This window comes from Ostrinia nubilalis, chromosome 17 (genome assembly GCF_963855985.1).
Source record: "Ostrinia nubilalis chromosome 17, ilOstNubi1.1, whole genome shotgun sequence".
In the NCBI taxonomy this organism is placed as follows: Eukaryota; Metazoa; Arthropoda; class Insecta; order Lepidoptera; family Crambidae; genus Ostrinia; species Ostrinia nubilalis.
In genome coordinates, this window is record NC_087104.1 from 9229962 (window position 1) to 9250384 (window position 20423).

Below are 20423 nucleotides of genomic sequence, written 5' to 3' on the forward strand. Positions count from 1 at the left end.
ACTTTATTCTGAAGATGATAAAGATTGAAATCTATCCGGAAATTCGATAACAACAAGACAAAAAACAAATTATGATGTAGGTTTAGTTGTGGTGGTAAAACATGGTGGTTTGAAGATTTAATACTTTACCGCGAATTTTGTTTAAGTTCGTTCGTTCGTTCGTTTCAGCCGAAAGACGTCCACTGCTGGATAAAGGCCTCCCCCAAGGACTTGTTTAAGTATTCGATTCTTACTGCATAAAGAAAGTACCTGCACGTACAGTTAGCAAACTTCATGTCACAAGGAAAATCTTAGGTCAATACAAAACAGAACTGAAAACTAGATTCAATATTTAGTTCAATCACAGGACAGAATCTATGGCTCAATATGAACCAAGTTTTGGGTTTGGTTTTGTGATATGGAACTTAAAACCTCAGCCTTGAGGTTTAATGCTTTTTTTATTACCTATTTAAAACTTAGCCTGTCATAAAATACTAGGTACATAATAAATCGCGTGCCGCTGCTATCGGCGCCACGCCCGAATGGATCGCAGAAATGACCAAAATGTATTACCCTGTTAACTTGACCACCTTTGTTTAAGTAAATCTGGGGTCGTCCCACTTGAAATTATTCATTCGAGTGTAAAGGTCATTTTGTTCTTGACCTTATAGGGTGAAGTCAAAGAAGTCATCCAGTATCTAAACAGAAGTCAATTGAAGTCATCCGGTATAAAATGAGCCGTGATGTGATTATCAATAATTATTTTTAAATGAAAGGCGTTTCTGATGCTTACAGTTACAGTTTTCTTGGAATAATGACGGTTGAAGTAATACAAGTCATTAAAGGATCGCTTCTAATGATTCACAATCATAACTCAAAAGAAATTTCCAATTACCCAGTTACACAATAATATAGAGATTTCTTCCATGAATTATTTTGATAAGACTTCAATATTTCAGCGCAGTTAAATAATAATCTTCTTGAGAAAAAAGGAGATCATTCAGGCTTCATACATTTTTGGGCCTTTTCTGAAAGTGCCGGCCAACAAAAAAAATTGGTGCGTATTATTAGAACTAGCTATTTGGAGCAATAGTTAATATGGCATAAAAGTTGTAGGACCGCTCTGAACCAAGTTATACAAGTTCGATGATTCATCATTTTCATGCATTTATTGATTTTTGAAAGTGCAGAGAATCATATAATGATTATTGATATTGCTAGAACTAGTTATTTGAAGCATCTGTCATTATAGTGCGAAAGTGTGGGTTCATTGTCTGTTCAGTTATTTAAGTGACAAAAAAGTAGTTTTCATGTTACTTCATTTTCCACCAGTTCATCCATTATAATCTGAGCAATATTTATAAAACCTTCCTCTCACGAAGCCCAGGTGTATCTACGCCGTGTACCAATATCTCCACGACAGCTTATACACAAATGATTAGCCACTTCACACAACAAACGGAATCTGAGTCGAATATTCACATATAGTCCGGTCGCCGAGCACGTAGAAGTTTGGCCAATGACCCCATGCTACCCATCCTTATCGCTCGCACGTAATTATACCTATTGCTGTCGCGATTGTGCGACGGGCGGCCGCAGTGAGTGTGCGAGCGCGACAGCAACATAGATTCGTGCGAGCGAAAAAGATGGATAGCTTGGGGTCATTGGACGAAATTCTACGTACTCGGCGACCGGGCTTTAACAATGATGTTTAACGATAACGCAAGCAGGTAGCCGTTTGATGTAACGCGAGTCGCATGGATAACTGGATGACCTTCACTTCAGTTTTCAATGTCCCCGTCTCATTCACTGACGGGTATGCTCCGAGCCATCCTATTGGCTGGCATGTTTGCTCGTTTCTTCTCGGCCACAGCGACACTGCTAGCGCGGGCCACGGATGTATCTTTTTCGTTTCGTCATCGCGTCATTTGATCGCTAACTTAGAGCGGTCGGTTGATAATTGTTTTGGATCATGAGTTTCTAACAAAACATATATGTAATTATTTTCAAGTTTGCCAACACTTTAAAAGTCAATAAATGTATGAAAATGATGAATCATCGAACTTGTATGACTTTGTTCTGAGTGGTCCTACAACTTTTGTGCCATATTAACTATTGCTCCAAATAGCTAGTTCTAACAATACGTACCATAATTTTTTGTTGGCCGGCACTTTTAGAAAAGGCCCAAAAAGAATGATGTCCTTTACTGTGTTATCATAAGTATTATTAACATGAAAGTTTAGTCTATCATCATGAAAGTTTAAGAATGAGAGACGCTTAAAAAACTTGATTAATGAAGTTTTCAGAATATGAGTAAGTTTACAAACCATACCATTTACCTACCCTGTATTTAAAAGCTTTTTTTAACCTATTTGTTTTTCTTTTGTTTTTGTAAACTTAGTGGCCAGCTCGATTTAGTTACAAGGCGCATCATCATCATTCTTAAAAAACCGTGTCAAAAGTACAAGGAAACAGTGTACGATCTCTTATATTATTCAACGCTGCTAGGAAGTGTTGAAACTAGCAAACTAGATAAGTTTTAAAAGGACCAAGTTAGATGAATTCTGACTGCATAATGACACGGATTAAAAGTTGTTGATTGTGAGATTCAAAGAGTTTTGGATCTCGGCCGGAGGTGGGCGGAATTATTAATTTGATCTTTGCTTACTGTGTTCATGTAAGTAGGTATACTGTATGGCAGTGTGTCAGTTTTATTTTGAAGTAGGCGTTTATTCCCGATGTCCCCCACTATTTGTCCACCACTGGTGGACATTAAGAAAAAAAGTTGCAATGTCCACCAGTGGGGGACAGCGCTACTGAAATCTTCCCGTTGGGCCCTACTGGTGGACACTGAGAAGAAATGAGTTGCTCTGTCCCTCAGTGGTGGACATCGAAACCAAAAAAGTTCCGTTGTCCCCCACTATTTGTTTTGTTTTCGTGATTATTATTTTCAGTAATAAAACACAGTTTCCTAAATATACACTGCCTGCCTATATGCAGAATTAGCATAGAAGAACATAAATGCTATGTAGCGAATGTCTCTGAGTTGAAGTAATTAACAAAAACATATTAATTTTGCTTGTTACATAGAGTATGATTTATAATATGTATTATCTACATTCTACACAAACAATATCATAAAGAGGAAAGATTTGATTGTTATAGGCTCCGAAACACTGGACTGATTGGAAAAATTCTTTTACCATTGGAAATCTACAATATCTCAGATGAACATAGACGAAGCAGCGGGCACTAGCTATAATAGTTAGGTAATAACACTCGTATTCACAAACATTACTATGAGGTCTTACTTACAGTGCGCGTGGACAACTGGACATACCGGGTCACACACGAATCAATCATTGAGCTCTATTCAACGCTGTGCATTCGATTTGCTACTTCATTTAAGCAAGCATCGTTTCTGCATTCGGGTGTTAGTTAGGAATATCATCGAATAAACTGCTAAGGGTATAAAACTTCTAAATACTCATGTTCCACTATCACATGTTATCAAGCCGCAGAAACGCCAATCTGGTGGACAATCAGTACAACAATAACCCTAATTCATACGGCCACAATTTATAGGCCAATTACTGGCACCAGCCATTAGCCTATTAGCTTTTACATGCTAATCTGCTATTGATAGAGGGCAGCTTGTGTTAATTACACCCTCCAGGGGTGAGTTATACACAACAGCGAGATTGGGGGTTTATGAATGACGTGTGGTGTCGATAAGTGGTAACTTGGTGTCTTTGTTAATTAAGATTGTTGAGATATGGTAAACTTTGGGAATTTTACACGACATGTAGTCCCTAACTATCCTTATAAACTTATTAGTCCTTAGACTTAGAATACACCCAACAGTCAAGCCGGGCTAGGATACCCGCCATGATAAAATCTTATCGACGATTTTAAACGACAAACGTATGGGCTTATCGCGTAAATATTGCGGGCATCCTAGGCCTACTAAGTACGACATACATTACTAACAGATGATATGCGAGAATCAAAATAGCTTTTGGCGAAATGTTAACAGAGTTCTCAACCTTTGCGTCACATAATTAAGGTCTAATGCATCATTGATGAAATAAGATCTAACCATAATACTGATAGGTGAAACGAATTTAAGCTGTCTTTTGTTTCACAAGAAGATGGATCGATGAAGGAAACGCGTCTACTAAATACTTTAGTTTTAAAATCGGCGGTGAAGCTATATGGGACGTGTAGAAGTGCCATATACATATAACATCTATACCTACTAATATCATAAATGCAAAAGTAACTCTGTCTGTCTCGCTTTCACGCCTTAACCACTGAACATAGAGATAGTTCGAGTCCCGGGAAAGGACATAGCATAGTTTTTATCCCGGTTTTTGAAACAGGGACGGACGCGATAGTTTTTATGTGACAGACAAAGCTAGTTAAAATATATATAGGAATTTGACATCTAATAATTAATAGACATGTAGCTAAAATTCTCTCATAATAGAATGTCCACTCCAAACCCATTTCGCATTCTCTAATACCCTTCAGAATACAAAATATCGTATTGCCAACAACAAAGATCCTCTGAATAAGTTGGCAGTCTCCAGGTGGCATCAAAGGCGGCCATTTTGAAACTTAGCCTCAATGGCCCAGATTGGGCTGAAGTCGAGTCACGTCGAAGCGAGTCATTAGCTAGACAAAGTAATCGCGGAGGTGGCAAACTGGTCATAGAAGAGTTGTTGACTGTATTTGAAGTTTCTATTTTGGACTTCTACTGAAGTATTATTCACCTATATCGGTGTCCTGTAGGCCTAAGATGCGCGCCGCGATAAGCGATTATCACGCCACTTTATCGATTTTGCCCATACATTTTGACGTCGCGTAAAAATTATCACGGCGTGCATCTTAGGCCTACAGGACACCGATATAGGTGAATAAATCGAAGGTACCGTTGAGAGTACATCAGATTGTTGGTTTTCGTTGCAAAATTGCATCTAACGCCCGTATTCACAAACATTAGGTACTATGAGGTCTAAAGGTGCGCGTGGACGCACAGGGTGACATTATGACATACGAAGCAATCACAGAGCTCTATTCAACGCTGTGCGTTCGATTTTATGCTTCACTTAAGCAAGTATCGTTTGTGAATCGGGTGTATATCTACGGTACCCTCGAGAGTACTTCAAAATTGTATCTAAGTATACCTTGATGAGGCATCCTCCGGTCTGATCTATATGATTTTTCATCGCTTATGTAGTGAAATGGGTTGCGATTTTCATTCTCTGTGTAAGTTAGTATATCAGTAGGAAAAATGTACGCATTACTCGTACACAGCTGAAAAAACAATTGAACTAGGTAAGGATAATATCGTTTTAGTAGTATAGTGGGTTGAGAGTTACTCAGAAGGACTTACAAGGAATATTATAATACAATTATAGTAAGGTAGCTTAAATAACCTTCTAGGTCTCCAGCTACATCTTTTACCAAATTCAAGTTAATCTATCACGTAGTTTCTGAGTAAATAACACGTGACAGACATCCAGACAGCCATAATATGAGTAATGGTATTAAGATTTTTTTTTTAAAAGCTCTTATAAAGACACAAATAGGATACAGTCGGAGCTTCAGAGGTTCTAGAATATATGACTTACGCCCGTATTCACAAACGATGCTTGCTAAAGTGAAGCAGCAAATCGAACGCACAGCGTTCGTGTGTCACTCTGTGCGTCCACACGCACTGTGAGACCTCATAGTGATGTTAGTGAATACGGGCGTTATTTCAACAGATAAAAGAAACACAAGTCAGCATCATTTATTTAGCCATTACTCGCGTCCGAAGAAGTTTGTTCCAAAATTTAATTCTACATTTACTCGAAGTCAACAATTATCTATAGCTGTGTAGCAAACCGCTATCGTCCCAAGAATAATCTCGTAAGTAAGTTAAAGGACAATATTTCAGTGAACTCAAGATTCCAGTAATATAGGCCCGTCCCTTCCACCGCAAGCTTTGTAATTTAGCTTATTTAGTTCTGAATTACTATCTACGTAATCCGTGTAGTCAGCAATTTGTCTTGGATTCAAGGTCTGGTTTGGGTTTGACCGTTGTACCCTTGGACCATAAGGGCCAATTTATGAAAAACTTGTAACTTATGCGCGAGGACTTCAGGTTCTGGAAACCACCTTTGTCGTCTAATACGTGGTGAGGCTGCTTGTCTCGGATCAGATACAGGGGTTCCAGGTCTGATTCCTGGTGAGGGCATAAGTTTCTCGGTTATACTACCAGAGTATGACTTGATCTAAGTCCACCTGGTTAGTAACCACCATCCATTTACAAGTCTGTCGCTATAACAAAAAAGTTTCTATTATGTGTTTCGGCAGTTGGAGGTGAGATAACCAGTTCCTCTGTGGTTGAGAATTCTAGGTAAAGCTAGTTTCCACCTTTGCTCTGAACGCTTTTCATCAGGTGAGATGGAAACCAAAATCTTCGCTGTTGTGGTTAAAAGGGTTTTAAGGAACATTTTTACAAAACCACTAACTTCTGCTTGCAATATTAAAGGCTCCAGAATAACAAAGAATAAATTGGCAATAAACATTTCAGTATTAAGTGCGAGAAATGCATAGTATTTATGAGTTTATGCGAATTCACTGCATGCAATTCAAAAAGTTGAGAAACTTGAACACGGTTTGTAGAGTCAATGTGTTTGTACCACGCAAGGAGTCGATTTGGTCCTGAATAATATCCCCATTCGTTTAGCCAATGAAAACTCGCCTTTGTAACAAAGTATAATTAAATTATTGTACGAAACATTTGGATTTATATGCACAAATAGTTATGGGGTCACTATTGACCCCCAATACCAGTCGCGATACCAGCTAGCTAAGGGTTAAAATAGGATTTGATGTATTTAACTTTTGACTTTGATTTTTGAGTATAAAATAAAATATCTACGTACAAAAAAATAAGCTTAAGTTAGCAATTTTAACCATAAAATGTTCTAAATATAATGTAATTCAATTTTATTCTATTCCAAAACGTGTTTTTAAATTGTAGAGTTTACGTATTTTGTAAAAGCAAAAAGAATAAAATACCAAGAACTATAATTATAATTACCGCTTGATTTACAGTCAGTCAAACACCTAAGTTGCCAACTCACGAATTCACTTATAACGGTCGTATATCACTTGCTGTATCCATTATAACGCCAAGTAATAAAAAATGATAACTGCAGAGCTCTTAAACGCCCGTTTAATTCTAAAGCAGACGTATTCTAATAAGCTGGAAGCATTACCCGTTTTATTGGGAGTTTTCACCTGACTTCTACTTCTACGAGTGTTTAGTGATGCTGCAAAGATATATCGATAGGACCTCCGCACGTGTCAAATAATTTAATCGATAAATGGCAAAATACCTTAGCGGTTAGGCTGCATTGCAAAAATCATAGGTACTCGTACCTACATTAGAAAAGACTCTTTTCTTGATTAAATTGCAATGTGTTTTATAATAAAGGTCGCTGTCTGTGATCCTAAAACACAGTCGAGGAGCTGATGACTTAGCGATGTGTTTCTAAAATATTAAAGTTCTAGACCATCCATAATTTATGTAACTAAGTAATAAGTAGTAAGTAATGACAACTCAAAGTTTTGGTATCACGGTTTAAAATAATTTATTATTAAACACTTCATTAACTATTAATGTCAGTAAATAACTCGTATCATTCTCAATCGATATCGATGGTTATTGCGTCACACCTCTACTCGGTATTTCTTCGAAACAGTTTTACGGTATCGTCAGGCCACTGTGAATTATTTAGAACCAACAGGAGTGCTGCCTGAAAATTTCATCGGTTCTTGCTACTGGTCTAGTTTGTTTAGTGTTTATGTAGTAGTATTGTTTGCTCTTTGATGAATTAGGTAAGTATTTGTGTTTACTATTATTGGTAGTGTTTGTCTCGTGGAGTTAAGTGGAAATTAGCAGTTTATATGAAAATACATGTTTCTGTTTTTTTTAAGGATTCTACGTTTTCTAAAGTTAGAGTCGACTGAACACACACACACACCACAAATTATGTAAATAAGGACAATTTTGAGAACAAAAATGTAAAGTTTGAAAATTGCTCTAATTCTACATACAAAACGCCTTAAGCCCGTATTCACAAACGATGCTTGCTTAAGTGAAGCAGCAAATGGAACGCACAGCGTTGAAAAGAGCTCTGTGATCACCGGTTCGTGTGTCACCCTGTGCGTCCACGCGCACTGTGAGACCTCATAGTGATGTTTATGAATAAGGGCGTTAGGGTATAAATGGTCGTGAAATCCCGAGGTAGAACGCGATATCTCGTGAAAACACTTTACAAAATCTGCCATACAAAAAGTAAGAGTAGTGTATTATTGGGCATTCTGTCCCCCAGTCGTCCGCTTCGCTTCCGACCGTTCGCTGCGCTCACTCTGGTTTGACAGAATGCCCAATAATACACTACGAACGGAGTGTTGAATACATTTAAATAAGTATCTTGATCAAAACATTCGGTTGAAGCCCCGTGGTAAGTAACTTCAGAGAGACCCGTGGTAAGATTCTCTCACCGAACGTTCTGCCTAATATGATACAGACAACTCAGGACCCATGGTAAGATTCCTTTGCTGAATGTATCGCCTAACACATTCAGCTTAATACCCATGGTAAGATTATCTTACTGAATGTCCTTCCTAACACAAACGGCTGAAGACCCGAGGTAAGTATCTTCAGAGAGACCCGTGGTAAGATTCTCTCACCGAACGTCCTGCCTAATATGACACAGACAACTCAGGACCCATGGTAAGATTCCTTTGTTGAATGTATCGCCTAACACATTCAGCTTAATACCCATGGTAAGATTATCTTACTGAATGTCCTTCCTAACACAAACGGCTGAAGACCCGAGGTAAGTATCTTCAGAGAGACCCGTGGTAAGATTCTCTCACCGATCGTTCTGCCTAATATGACACAGACAACTCAGGACCCATGGTAAGATTCCTTTGTTGAATGTATCGCCTAACACATTCAGCTTAATACCCATGGTAAGATTATCTTACTGAATGTCCTTCCTAACACAAACGGTTGAAGACCCGAGGTAAGTATCTTCAGAGACCCATGGTAAGATTCTCTTACCGTTTGTTCTGCCTAACACATTCAGCTCAAGACCCATGGTAAGATTCTCTCACTGAATGTCCTCCTACCTAACATACACAGCTGAAGAGCTATGTCAAGATTCTATCTCTGAATGTTCTTTCTTAGGTACCTGATTACTATTACCTTTTATTACCGTTTACCATTACTTACCCTTTTACCTTTACCGTTTTTAGCACAACCATACCATCACCTTTATGTAACACCATACCTTGAGATTTTTTATTCAAATAAAACAACCACAACCATAATTTATTATAAATTGAAATAAATTAAGACCTTTTTACTACGATTATTGATGATATTATTGATGATATAAATCAATTCTTCTTCTCGTCGAAGTTTCTTATCCACGATTTAATTAGTTTATTAATTAAATCATGTCACTGGGGATCTGAAAAAATAAATAAAGCTTTAAATAAATTGTGAACAGTTTAAATACAGAACCGAAACTTCTAACAATATTGCAAAGTTATTAATAAATAAAAAGGTTACCTGTTTTAACCAAGATCTATAACGACGTTTTCTGCTTATTATTGTAGATATTTAATTGTCTTGCTGAGCAGTAGGTACTCCTGAAATAAAGAGAACTTTTTTTAATCGTCAATAAAATCTGTAATAAATATTAGCAAACAATTATCTATTGATTTTAGTATTTAAAGATTTTTATTTGTGATATATATTAAATATTTTGAGTAACACTATAATCAAAGCGAAGAAAGTTTTCTTTATAAATCAATGAAAAAATGGTTTATTATTCATAATTTAACCACGTATAGAAAAGAAAAAATACTGCACTGACCCCAGATAGCTTGGGAACAGCAAGCGAGTGATGATCTTAGAGGTATCAAAAAAATGGTAATCTCTCTCGCAAGTTAAACGAAAATCATGATCCGAAAGTTATCCTATAAACTTAAAAGTATATGAAATATATAATTACACTTACATTTTAGGAAATACTGCACTGGTTTCACAGAGTTTTTAAAATGTGCACTTATACTTTTTAATTATTACGTACATGACGAACTTGCACTCGATGAAATCTAATGTCACACTGTACGTTGCATCGCGTGGATCGTGGGAATGTACGAGCTGCAATTTATAGTCCAAGAGTAAGAGTTTTATATATTTATCTGTAAACCTGTTCATTTTAAAATGGTTTTAAAGTTTTGTTTCGAATTTTTGACATTTTGCATTATTGTACATTTATGACTAACTACTATACTACTATAAGTACTTACCTCTTTCTAATATTGCAAAAATAAAATAATCTTTTAAATCATTTATTTCATATTTAATGAAAATGTATATCAATATTTAACCAATCTGAAAATAAAATACATTTTATTCAAATGTTCAATAAAACATCGATTTAAACATCTCAGCTCCTGGTCTCACACAGCTTACTTGCAGATTCAGCATTAAATGCTTTGAATGTGTGTGCACGACATGTAACTTTAGATTTTTATTGTTTACTTCGTGTTGCATTGCAAGTTGAAACTAATAATTCTTTTTATCTTTCTATGTGACTCAATGGTGACTGATACATAATGCTTCTACCGTTAAATCTACCTTTATAAAGTAAGTCAATTTTTTTTCTAAATGCCAATGCATTGTAAAAAAGATGTTAACATTGTGAGGAAAAATAAAATCGAATAAAATCGTGAGTAAAATTAGTTGGTTTATTAGTTTTCTGTTGGAAGCAGACTCAAATCAATGTAGCTTATTACAATTTAACTCTTTACAAATAGAATGATGGAAATTCGGTACTTGGAATACTACATAATTAGTATTTGACTAGCCATTTAAGAAATTAACCTACATACTTTAGATTCTGATTTCACTTTTACTGCAACATAGTGTAACACAATCATATTTCCTTTAAACGTAACATCAAAGTATGGGTAATATTTTAATTCAAAAGGTAATACCTACTTGCTAGTGATTTTTTTTCTGTGCTTATCGAACATAAAAATACGGTCCAAATTTGTATATCATTTTATTGTTACTTTAGTTTTAACTAATTAGCTTAATTTTTGCTGACAATTTATTATTGATCACATAAATACAGAATTTCACCGCAAAAAATTAATTACTTTGTGAGATTCTTTGTGAATAGCAAGAAACAAGCTCCCGATTGTGCAAAATGTGAGTAAGTACTGTTATACATTTATTTTATACTTAGTTTGTTCTGACAAATAATTTTCAAGTAATGTTTTCTTTACTGAGTATTTCTTTACATGTTTTCTTTACTTTAGTATTTGTGTAGAGAACCGCGATGTGTTTTGTTAAGCTAATTGGTCGCGGGTTCGAATCCCGCAACCATCAATATATCTAGCTAGCATAGTATGTATCTTTGTATTTGGTAGTGTACTTAAATGTGTCATTACCGTAATTAGACAGTGGTCATGATTATTAGGAAGATAGACTAATGATGATTAATATTTTATAGGTCGGATTCTGAGTACGCATCCAGCATTGAAGACGTGGCCCCATTAGAGGTGGTGCCACCACCGCGCTCGAGCAAGAGCAAGTCCAAAACCAGCGCGTCGACCTCAACCGCTTCTACGCCTGCGCCTAAGCCGAGGAAGCGAAAGCCTGCCGCCCATTCCGTTGCGAACGTTGAAGCCCTAACTAGGTAAATTTCCACCTTTATAATCTAACTAGCTTTTGGCTGCGGCTTCACCCGCGTAAAATTTAGTATATCACAGATCGTCATAAATTATAGCCTATATGTTATTCTGGGTTATACACAATAATACTGTAAAGTTTCATCAAAATCTGTTCAGTGGTTTTTGCGTGAAAGAGTAACAAACATCCTCACAGCCAGACATCCACACAAACTTTGCATTAATAATATTAGTAATAGTAAGATTTTAGTAATAATATTACCAAACTCCCTCATAATTATTCTACAAGCACTTAATTTTAATATTCCCTAAAAGGTAAATTTTTATAATAAATTTACAATGAGTTTTTACGAGTACTTACATAAAAATCTAAGCGAATTAAAGTAAAATAGTACCTAATTGTTTAAAGTACAACAGCTGATCTTTTGACAACTTTTTTGTACAGAGCATTCTTATGTGTGTTTGTGTGTGTGCAATAAAACCTTTAAATAAATAAAACTAACAAAAAATATATTCTATTGATAAAAATAATCATTACTTAAATAAATGTCTATTGTTCACAGACCAAAGAAAACGAAGAGTTTGTTTTCAATCATTAATAAGGACGAGCGGGCAAGTGCGAAGGAGACAACTCGTAGCATCGCATCGAGCTTTACATCGCGGGTGTCTTCGGGCCAGTGTCGTCGGACTGCAGTCACCAGCGGCGAGTTCTACATAGATTTGAAAGTCTACAACACCGACGATGTTAAGAACGTTCCACCCGAGGAGCGTTACAAGAAAGCGCTTGCAGCGGTAAAACTCCAATGCGGTGAACAATCCCAGGAGTGGGAGGCTCTACAAAGGTTTATAAGTAGCGCTTACGTTATTTTTGAAGAGTGCGAACCGACTTATTACAGTAATAAAATAAACATTAAATAATTTAAACTTGTAAATAAACATACTTATTACACAGTTTTAATATTATTTTTTACATTCGAATTATTCAACATTATTTCTAGTAGGTAGGTATAGAGACTTTATTGTTTATTAACTAATTCTTGGTTCTAAAATGCCTTTCTGTACTATTTGTAACGTGTCCATAGGTTCAACCTCTTGGGTAGGACACTTGCGGAGTCGCTTGCACAAACAAAAGAACTCCACCCAACCACACAGTGATGGTGTGGAAATCGTAGGTTCTGCATTTCGCTCTCGAATCATTTCTTACCGATTAGTTGCAAGTGAACTTGACCAAACTTCTATAGATATTTTCTTTAATTCTATTCATAACAAAATAAAATCACTTTTAGATGATGCTTTAAGAGTACATACTTGCATCAAAGTGAATTTTGAATTATTTAGCATTTTCCTGTTATTCAAAAATAATATGCAGGAAATGAAATCTTTTGTTACAAAGAATTTTATACTTTACCACAACTATGATTTTGATAGTTTATTTTCTAAACTAGTGAGTATATTGAAAAAGAAAATGGAAGAGTTTGAGGAAAGCGATAGTGGTTGGGCTTTTTTAAGTAATTCACATTTAGAAATAAATGTCAATAAGTACCAACCATTAGGTGGGTCATCTTATTTAAAATTACCTAAATTTATTCAAAATAAGAAAGCATGTATAAATATTCAAAATAAAGACCAGTGTTGCTTTTTATGGAGCGTAACAGCAGCTCTTTACCCTGCTCGAAATCATCCTGAACGAGTCTCGTCTTATCCCAATTTTAAAGATGTTCTAAATATCAATGGGATATCTTATCCCGTCACATTCTCAGATATTAGGATTTTTGAGAAAAACAATCCTAAGTTAAGTTTTATCATTTATGGTCTAAAAAATTCTAAAACCATTATTGGCCCCGTATATAAATCTGAAAATACCAAAAACAAAAAAACTATTCATTTGCTAATGTTAGAAAATGACGCGACGTCACATTATTGTCTTATCAAGGACTTGTCGCGGCTTGTCAGAAATCAAATAACAGCTCATCATGGTAAAATTTATTTCTGTGATACATGCTTAATGTTTTTTACTACTTTTGATGAACTAGAAAATCATTTATGTAGCGGGATCGTCACTGTATTACCTGAAAAGGGGACCGTCATAAAATTTAATAATTATGACCGTAAACAAAATGTTCCATTCGTCATTTATGCAGATTTTGAGACAATTTTAGAAGTGCACAAAGACAAATCTGATACGCAAAATACAAAAACGCTGCAGCACCATATACCCTCAGCGTTTGCGTACAATATAGTCTGTACTGTAAACACTAGCTATAATCGGTATGTATCATATCTCGGTTCTGACTGTGTTTCAAAATTTATAGAATCTCTTTACCGTGATGTTCGTGAAATTCATGCAATCTTATCTAAAAATTTGCCTATGATTTTTACCGAAAAAGATGCATCCGAATTTTTGCAAGCCACTCGCTGTCATATATGTGATAACTTTTTATTTTCAGACAAAGTGCGCGATCACTGCCACATAACAGGATTATATCGTGGTGCAGCCCACAGATATTGTAATTTACAATACAAAATACCTAAGTTTATTCCTGTATTTTTCCACAACTTGGCAGGTTATGACTGTCATTTGTTCATAAAACAATTAGGTGAAATGCCTGGAAATATTAAGATTATACCTAAAACTAAAGAAAATTATGTGTCATTTACGAAATTTGTTCCGATTTCTGATCAAGAATTTATACAATTGCGCTTCGTAGATTCATTTAAATTTCTTGGCACTAGCTTAGATAAATTAGCAAAAACTATTAAAAAAGAAGAGTTTGATCATTTACGCACGCATTTTCCAATACCTACCCAATTTAATTTACTTACTCGCAAAGGTATATATCCCTACGAATACATGGATAACTGGGATCGGTTTAAAGAGCGATGTTTACCAGAAAAAAAAGAGTTTTACAGCTCCCTTACAAATGAGCATATTACTGATGAAGATTATGAACATGCTCAATCAGTTTGGTCACAATTTAACATCAAAAATCTGGGTCAATACACTAAATTGTATTTGAAAACAGACGTTCTCTTGTTAACTGATATTTTTGAAAAGTTTAGAAAAACTTGCAAATTTCATTATCAATTAGATCCTGCTTTCTATGTAACCGCTCCTAGTTTATCATTCGATGCAATGCTTTACAAAACTGGAGTCGAGTTGGAGCTCATAGATGACCTTGCCATAGTGCGTATGATTCAATCAGGCATCAGAGGAGGAGTATGCATGTGTTCGCACAGGCATGCCAACGCCAATAACAAATACATGAACGAATACGATCCCTTAAAACCAGATACCTTTGTAGTTTACATAGATTGCAATAACTTATACGGATTCAGTATGTGTCAATCTCTACCGCTGTCGAATTTTAGATTTTTAAACCAGACAGAAATTGAATGTCTTGATATTGTTAATGTTCCTGCTGATGCAGAGTATGGTTTCATTCTTGAGGTTGACTTAAGCTATCCGAAAGAGTTACATGACAGGCACAATGATTTACCATTTTGCCCTGAGAAATGCATTCCACCGGGGGGTAAGACTTTTAAGCTCGTGCCTAATCTTTACGACAAGTACTTCTACGTCATCCACTATGTTCACTTGAAAACATGTTTGAAACATGGGCTGATATTAAAAAAAATACATCGAGTCATAACGTTTCAACAAAGTCCTTACTTAAAACAATATATCGATCTAAATACGAGTTTAAGACAACAGGCTCAATCTACATTTGAACAAGACTTTTTTAAGTTGCTCAATAACAGCATTTTTGGTAAAACCTTAGAAAACAGCGAAAAAAGAGTTAATGTACATTTAGTTAACGAATGGAGTGACCACAATAATGTAACAAAAAAGAAAATAACTGCCAATAAATTAATTGCAAGCTCTAGTTTTCACAGTGCTTCAATTTTCACTGAAAATTTAGTCGCAATACAAACAAAACCTGAACGGGTGATTTTGGATAAGCCAATATACATAGGGTTTACGGTGTTAGAGTTATCTAAAAGCCACATGTATGACTTTCATTATTCAGTTTTTGAACCATCGTATAAAAACAAATTACAAATGTGTTACACGGATACGGATAGTTTCGTTTACCAAATTGAAACCGAAAACTTTTACAAAGATTTAAAAGAAACCTTCTTACATTATTTCGACACAAGCAATTTTTTCAAAGAAAATGTATATGGCTTACCGCTTCTAAATAAAAAGATTCCTGGACTTTTCAAAGACGAAATGGGAGGAAACATTATAACAGAGTTTGTTGGATTACGTTCAAAGTTGTATTGTGTAAAGACCATTAATACTACAATTAAAAAAGCAAAGGGAGTAAAGAAGAGTGTTGTTCGCGATATACAAATATCAGACTATAAAAAAACTTTGTATCACGGCAATATAGTGCGGAAAACAAATATTTTATTTAAGTCAATCAAACACAACATTTTTACTCGCAGTCTCAACAAAGTAGCGCTATCCAGTAATGATGATAAACGTTTTGTTTCGGCTGACAAGGTGTCAACAAGAGCTTGGGGGCATACATCCATTCTAAACATTTAACTAAGCATAACATTGAACCAAGAATTAGGTAATTAAAATTAAATTATAATACTTTCCTTAGTTGTACGATTTTCTTTATTATAATAGATAACCTAAGCTAATTAAGATAATATTAAGTTTCAAATAAATGTAATTAATTAATAAGGTACCTACCTATAAATAAATGATGACAAATTATTTACTTGGGTTTTATTTCTTATACGTAAAGACATTGGTTCACATTAACTCAATAAGATCATGTTTAGACATGTTTTAAAGTGTGATATTAATCATCGCATAGAAACGGTGAGATCGTAATATGACATCGATCACACGTTAGGAATCAATTTACTACATTTATTTTGCAACGCTGAGGAAACTTTTACAGGTTTGGACATGAAGTTAATTAATAGCACGTGGCATAGCCGGTGCGTCTCATGTTACCTATTTGATATAAGCAACCAATAGATTTTATTTAGTTATCAATTCGACTTTGTTGCGTTCAAACTTGTTTGGGTTAAAAGTTAAAATGGCTCAACGTAGTCACAGTCATCTTACCTCACCACAAGCCAGCTACGTTCTTTCAATCGATAGTAGAGTCCCCAAGCACGTAATTAAAATTGAAATTATGGAAGCAGTGGAAGTGTCAAACGATGAAGTGGACATTCAAAGTCGTGCAAAAACTCAATACATTGTGTACGAAAATTGTGATGATGTATATTTTAGCGCGCTGCAACTGATGTCACACATCAGTTCCAAACTGCGAGACCGCAACGAAAGACCTACCTTGTGAGTGGGAAATAATTAATTATCAATAAGGTATGTAGTATTTTAGTATTTTTAAGTGTTTTATTGTGTGGTTAACTATTTACCTAATTATTAGTTAAAGCAACTTTATTACAATTTATTCTCTTTATTCTTTACAGAAAATGACTGACGTATATGATGATTTTCCTCAATACGCTCAAGACCCGTTACAACAGTTCACTCAGCAATACAAAGATTTATTTGGGGTGGAATCGACGCAAATTGATCAAAAACGTAAAAAACGAGTTTCTCCAAAAAATAATAAGCGGATAACTCCAAAATCTTTTGTGGTGTGTAACGAACAGAAAGGCTTCAAAATGATCCAGATAAAGGTGGTGGACCTGGTCTGCGAGCGTGACCGAGCAAATTCGAACTCATCATCATCTACGTCAGATGCTGACAGCGAGTGCGTGTTACTTAGTGCCCAATACGTAGTCCATGACGCAGTGGACGAAATAATGGATATGACAGAATGTGTAATTAAGAAGATATCAAAAAAGTTAACTGGTTCTAACTTTTAATTGATTATGTTTTTTAATATAGTTGTAAATGTAATGAAATAAATTATTATGCAAAAACGATGTTTTTACTCAGTTCCCTAGGAATACATATTTAGGTATAAAAATAAACACAAAGTTTAATTCCATATTTCAATTATTTATTACAGTAAAGTGAATATTTATTAATTAAACACATTGTTATCTACACACCATTTCTTTAAACTTAAAACATTTCGTAACGCACAATACTTGTCATGATAAAAACAATTAAATAAAATTTTATCTTTACAATATAGTTCATTAAGACTATTCAAATTAGGAGTACCCTTACGAGTTATATCAATAACACTATTATTATTATTACACAACTCTTGCATCCATTTTACTTTTTCTTCCCCTTTGACTATAATTTTTTTATTTTTCAAAAAACCAGTCATCATTCTATGAAATTCTCTGTAGTCTATGTAGCCCTCACTCCATAAATAGCCTCTATTTCTTTCGATCCAACGAACACATTTCTTTTCTTCATCACTCAGTGCAGAAAACGGATACGGGGGCTTTATTAAAAACACATAGGTATACTCTACATTAGCTACTGCCATTTCTTTAACCAAGAATTTATTATTGCTGTCCTTAAACCCTTGCAAATCAACGATTACTGTATTATAATTATTCATGATAGTTTCTTTACAATGTTACTCAAAGGCTTATATTCGTATAAACAATCGTTTAAAATCAGGCAGTATGCAGCTGTCTTATCTGGAATTTCTTGGTCTGTCTCAATTTCGACTCTCACATCAATAGATCCTTTCAGTGTTTCGTGTTGTCGTGAACAGTCAATAACGAATAAAGGGGCAACGTCTCTAAATTCTTTTAAACTCAGCAACGGCTCTGAACGACGTCCGTGATACGACTGCTGAAATCTTGTATATTGTTCGTATAATAAAGTGAACTTGTCATCTGAGAAACTGATGTTCAACCCTTCATAGGGATAATACGACGAATTTAAAAAGACTCTTACATCACGTACATGACAATGATCAAACTCTGCCATTGACAATTGACTGTTGTGTTTGCGGTTGGTTTGTAAGGCTATTACAACAAATCGCGGTTTCTCTGTTTGGGATGCAGTTTTGATAGACCAAGTATGCTTACGTGTTTGAGGAAGTAATGGGTATTCATACAGATCCCAATTACGAAATGCTAGAGGAATAGCACGATCTTTCTCTAAATGCTTTAATAAATTTATTCTTTCTCGATCTGACACTTTGATATGTGGCACTCTCCAAATAATTTTACTAATTATAATGTCATCTACAACTTCTCCTGTATTCAATTTGATAGAATTAAGATTCGTATTGCTTCTAAGTAACACTAACTCGTGTTTACAGTTCATGATTATTTTTTCATAGTCTTCTGCGAATCCTAATATCTTGTTTAGCGGAATGGATAAGGAAAACGCCCCACCTCCAGTATTATTGGTTCCCATAGTTGACCAACCCCAAACTCGTGCATATTTTGATTCATTTTCATTTAGCGATAGATAAGATTTTATTGTTGTAGTTATACCTGCATTTTTTATTTTATCTATTTCTACTCCATTCAATTCATACCGAATATCTTGAAATAGGAACAATGCCGGATTATTAATGAAATGTACCTCAGATATTTTTGCTTTAGTTGTGGTGTTATAAACATTCACTTTCCCCTCGATATACAAACTACTAAGTGAAGGCAATACGTATAGATCTTGTTGATTAATAGGAATTCTTATTTCATCATTCTTGTTGAAACTTGTCACGTACGGTTTGTATGAATGATATTCGAAACTTTCAATGCTGTTGTCGTATGATGTTTGTTGAGATATATTTAGAATATTCATTTTATCAACCCGATTAGCCTTAGAAATTCTTTATTGGTCTTGGTAAGCTTCTTTTTTAGTTGAAACGGTGTGCTTTTGCGAGATGATCTTCGAGGAATGGCTTGGGTATACGACTGAGGGGGGTTTTTATTGAAATTTATCATTTTTTTCTGAAATGTAAATACAGCTGGACTTCTTCACCTCGTAAATTTATCTCTTTATTGTCAGCGTCCAACAACCGTATATTGATAGCACTTATAGAATTTTGATTAACAGGAAAATAAATTAAGTTTTTAGGTATCTCAATTATTCGATAACCAGGTGGAACATTAGGCACAAATTCATAAATAATGTGACTGGCTTTCCCGTTTACAAAGGAACCACTAACTACGTCGCATTCGATTCTCACAATGGTTGTTGATAGAATGCTAACAGGGTACTGTGAATCAGTACTTATATTAGCTTGTATTGTCTCCATTCCAAAACCTAGTATTTTACCAATTGATTCACTTTTATTAAAATGAACATCTTTGGAGCAAAAAAGGTTTGTCTTCAATGTATTGTTATTGCAAGTTAGTTTTAATACAGTGTTCTTCATATTGTCTTTTAAATAATCACAAATATCCTGAAGCTCATAAGATCCTTCAGGAATTTCGATGATTTCATTTTCACCATAATGAAACTTATTGTTTCGTTTATCGATATTAGGAATAGAGTTAAAAGTTGAGAAATACAAAAGACCGCATTCATATTCTCCTCGAAGTTCCAAACTTGGTGAATAATTTGTTGTTAAAGAGGCTCCACTTCCAGTTAAAGATACAGTGAAAGACATTTTTATACTAACACATTTATTTATTTCGTTTGCTATTTAAATGCTTTTTCCAATAATTTCTTAAAAATTTTAGACACAAATGACCACAATTAGTAGTGCCGTAAGCTTGATGTCTTACATAATTGTAGTTTATAG

The 20423-nt window shown here is 34.9% G+C and overlaps 3 protein-coding genes across 3 annotated transcripts in view; 2 read left to right on the forward strand and 1 right to left on the reverse strand.

The window, feature by feature from the left end:
- LOC135080028 (semaphorin-1A) overlaps positions 1 to 20423 on the forward strand; it is a 451301-nt gene that overhangs the window by 99325 nt on the left and 331553 nt on the right. The window lies entirely within an intron of this gene.
- Positions 1 to 20423, reverse strand: part of LOC135080026 (uncharacterized) — a 258168-nt gene that overhangs the window by 44282 nt on the left and 193463 nt on the right. The gene's annotated exons all lie outside the window — the stretch shown is intronic.
- LOC135080160 (uncharacterized) lies at positions 10759 to 17616 on the forward strand. Its single transcript, XM_063974843.1, has 4 exons — positions 10759 to 11275; positions 11580 to 11765; positions 12321 to 12618; positions 17215 to 17616. Coding segments are annotated over exons 1-4 (888 nt in total). The 5' UTR covers positions 10759 to 11273.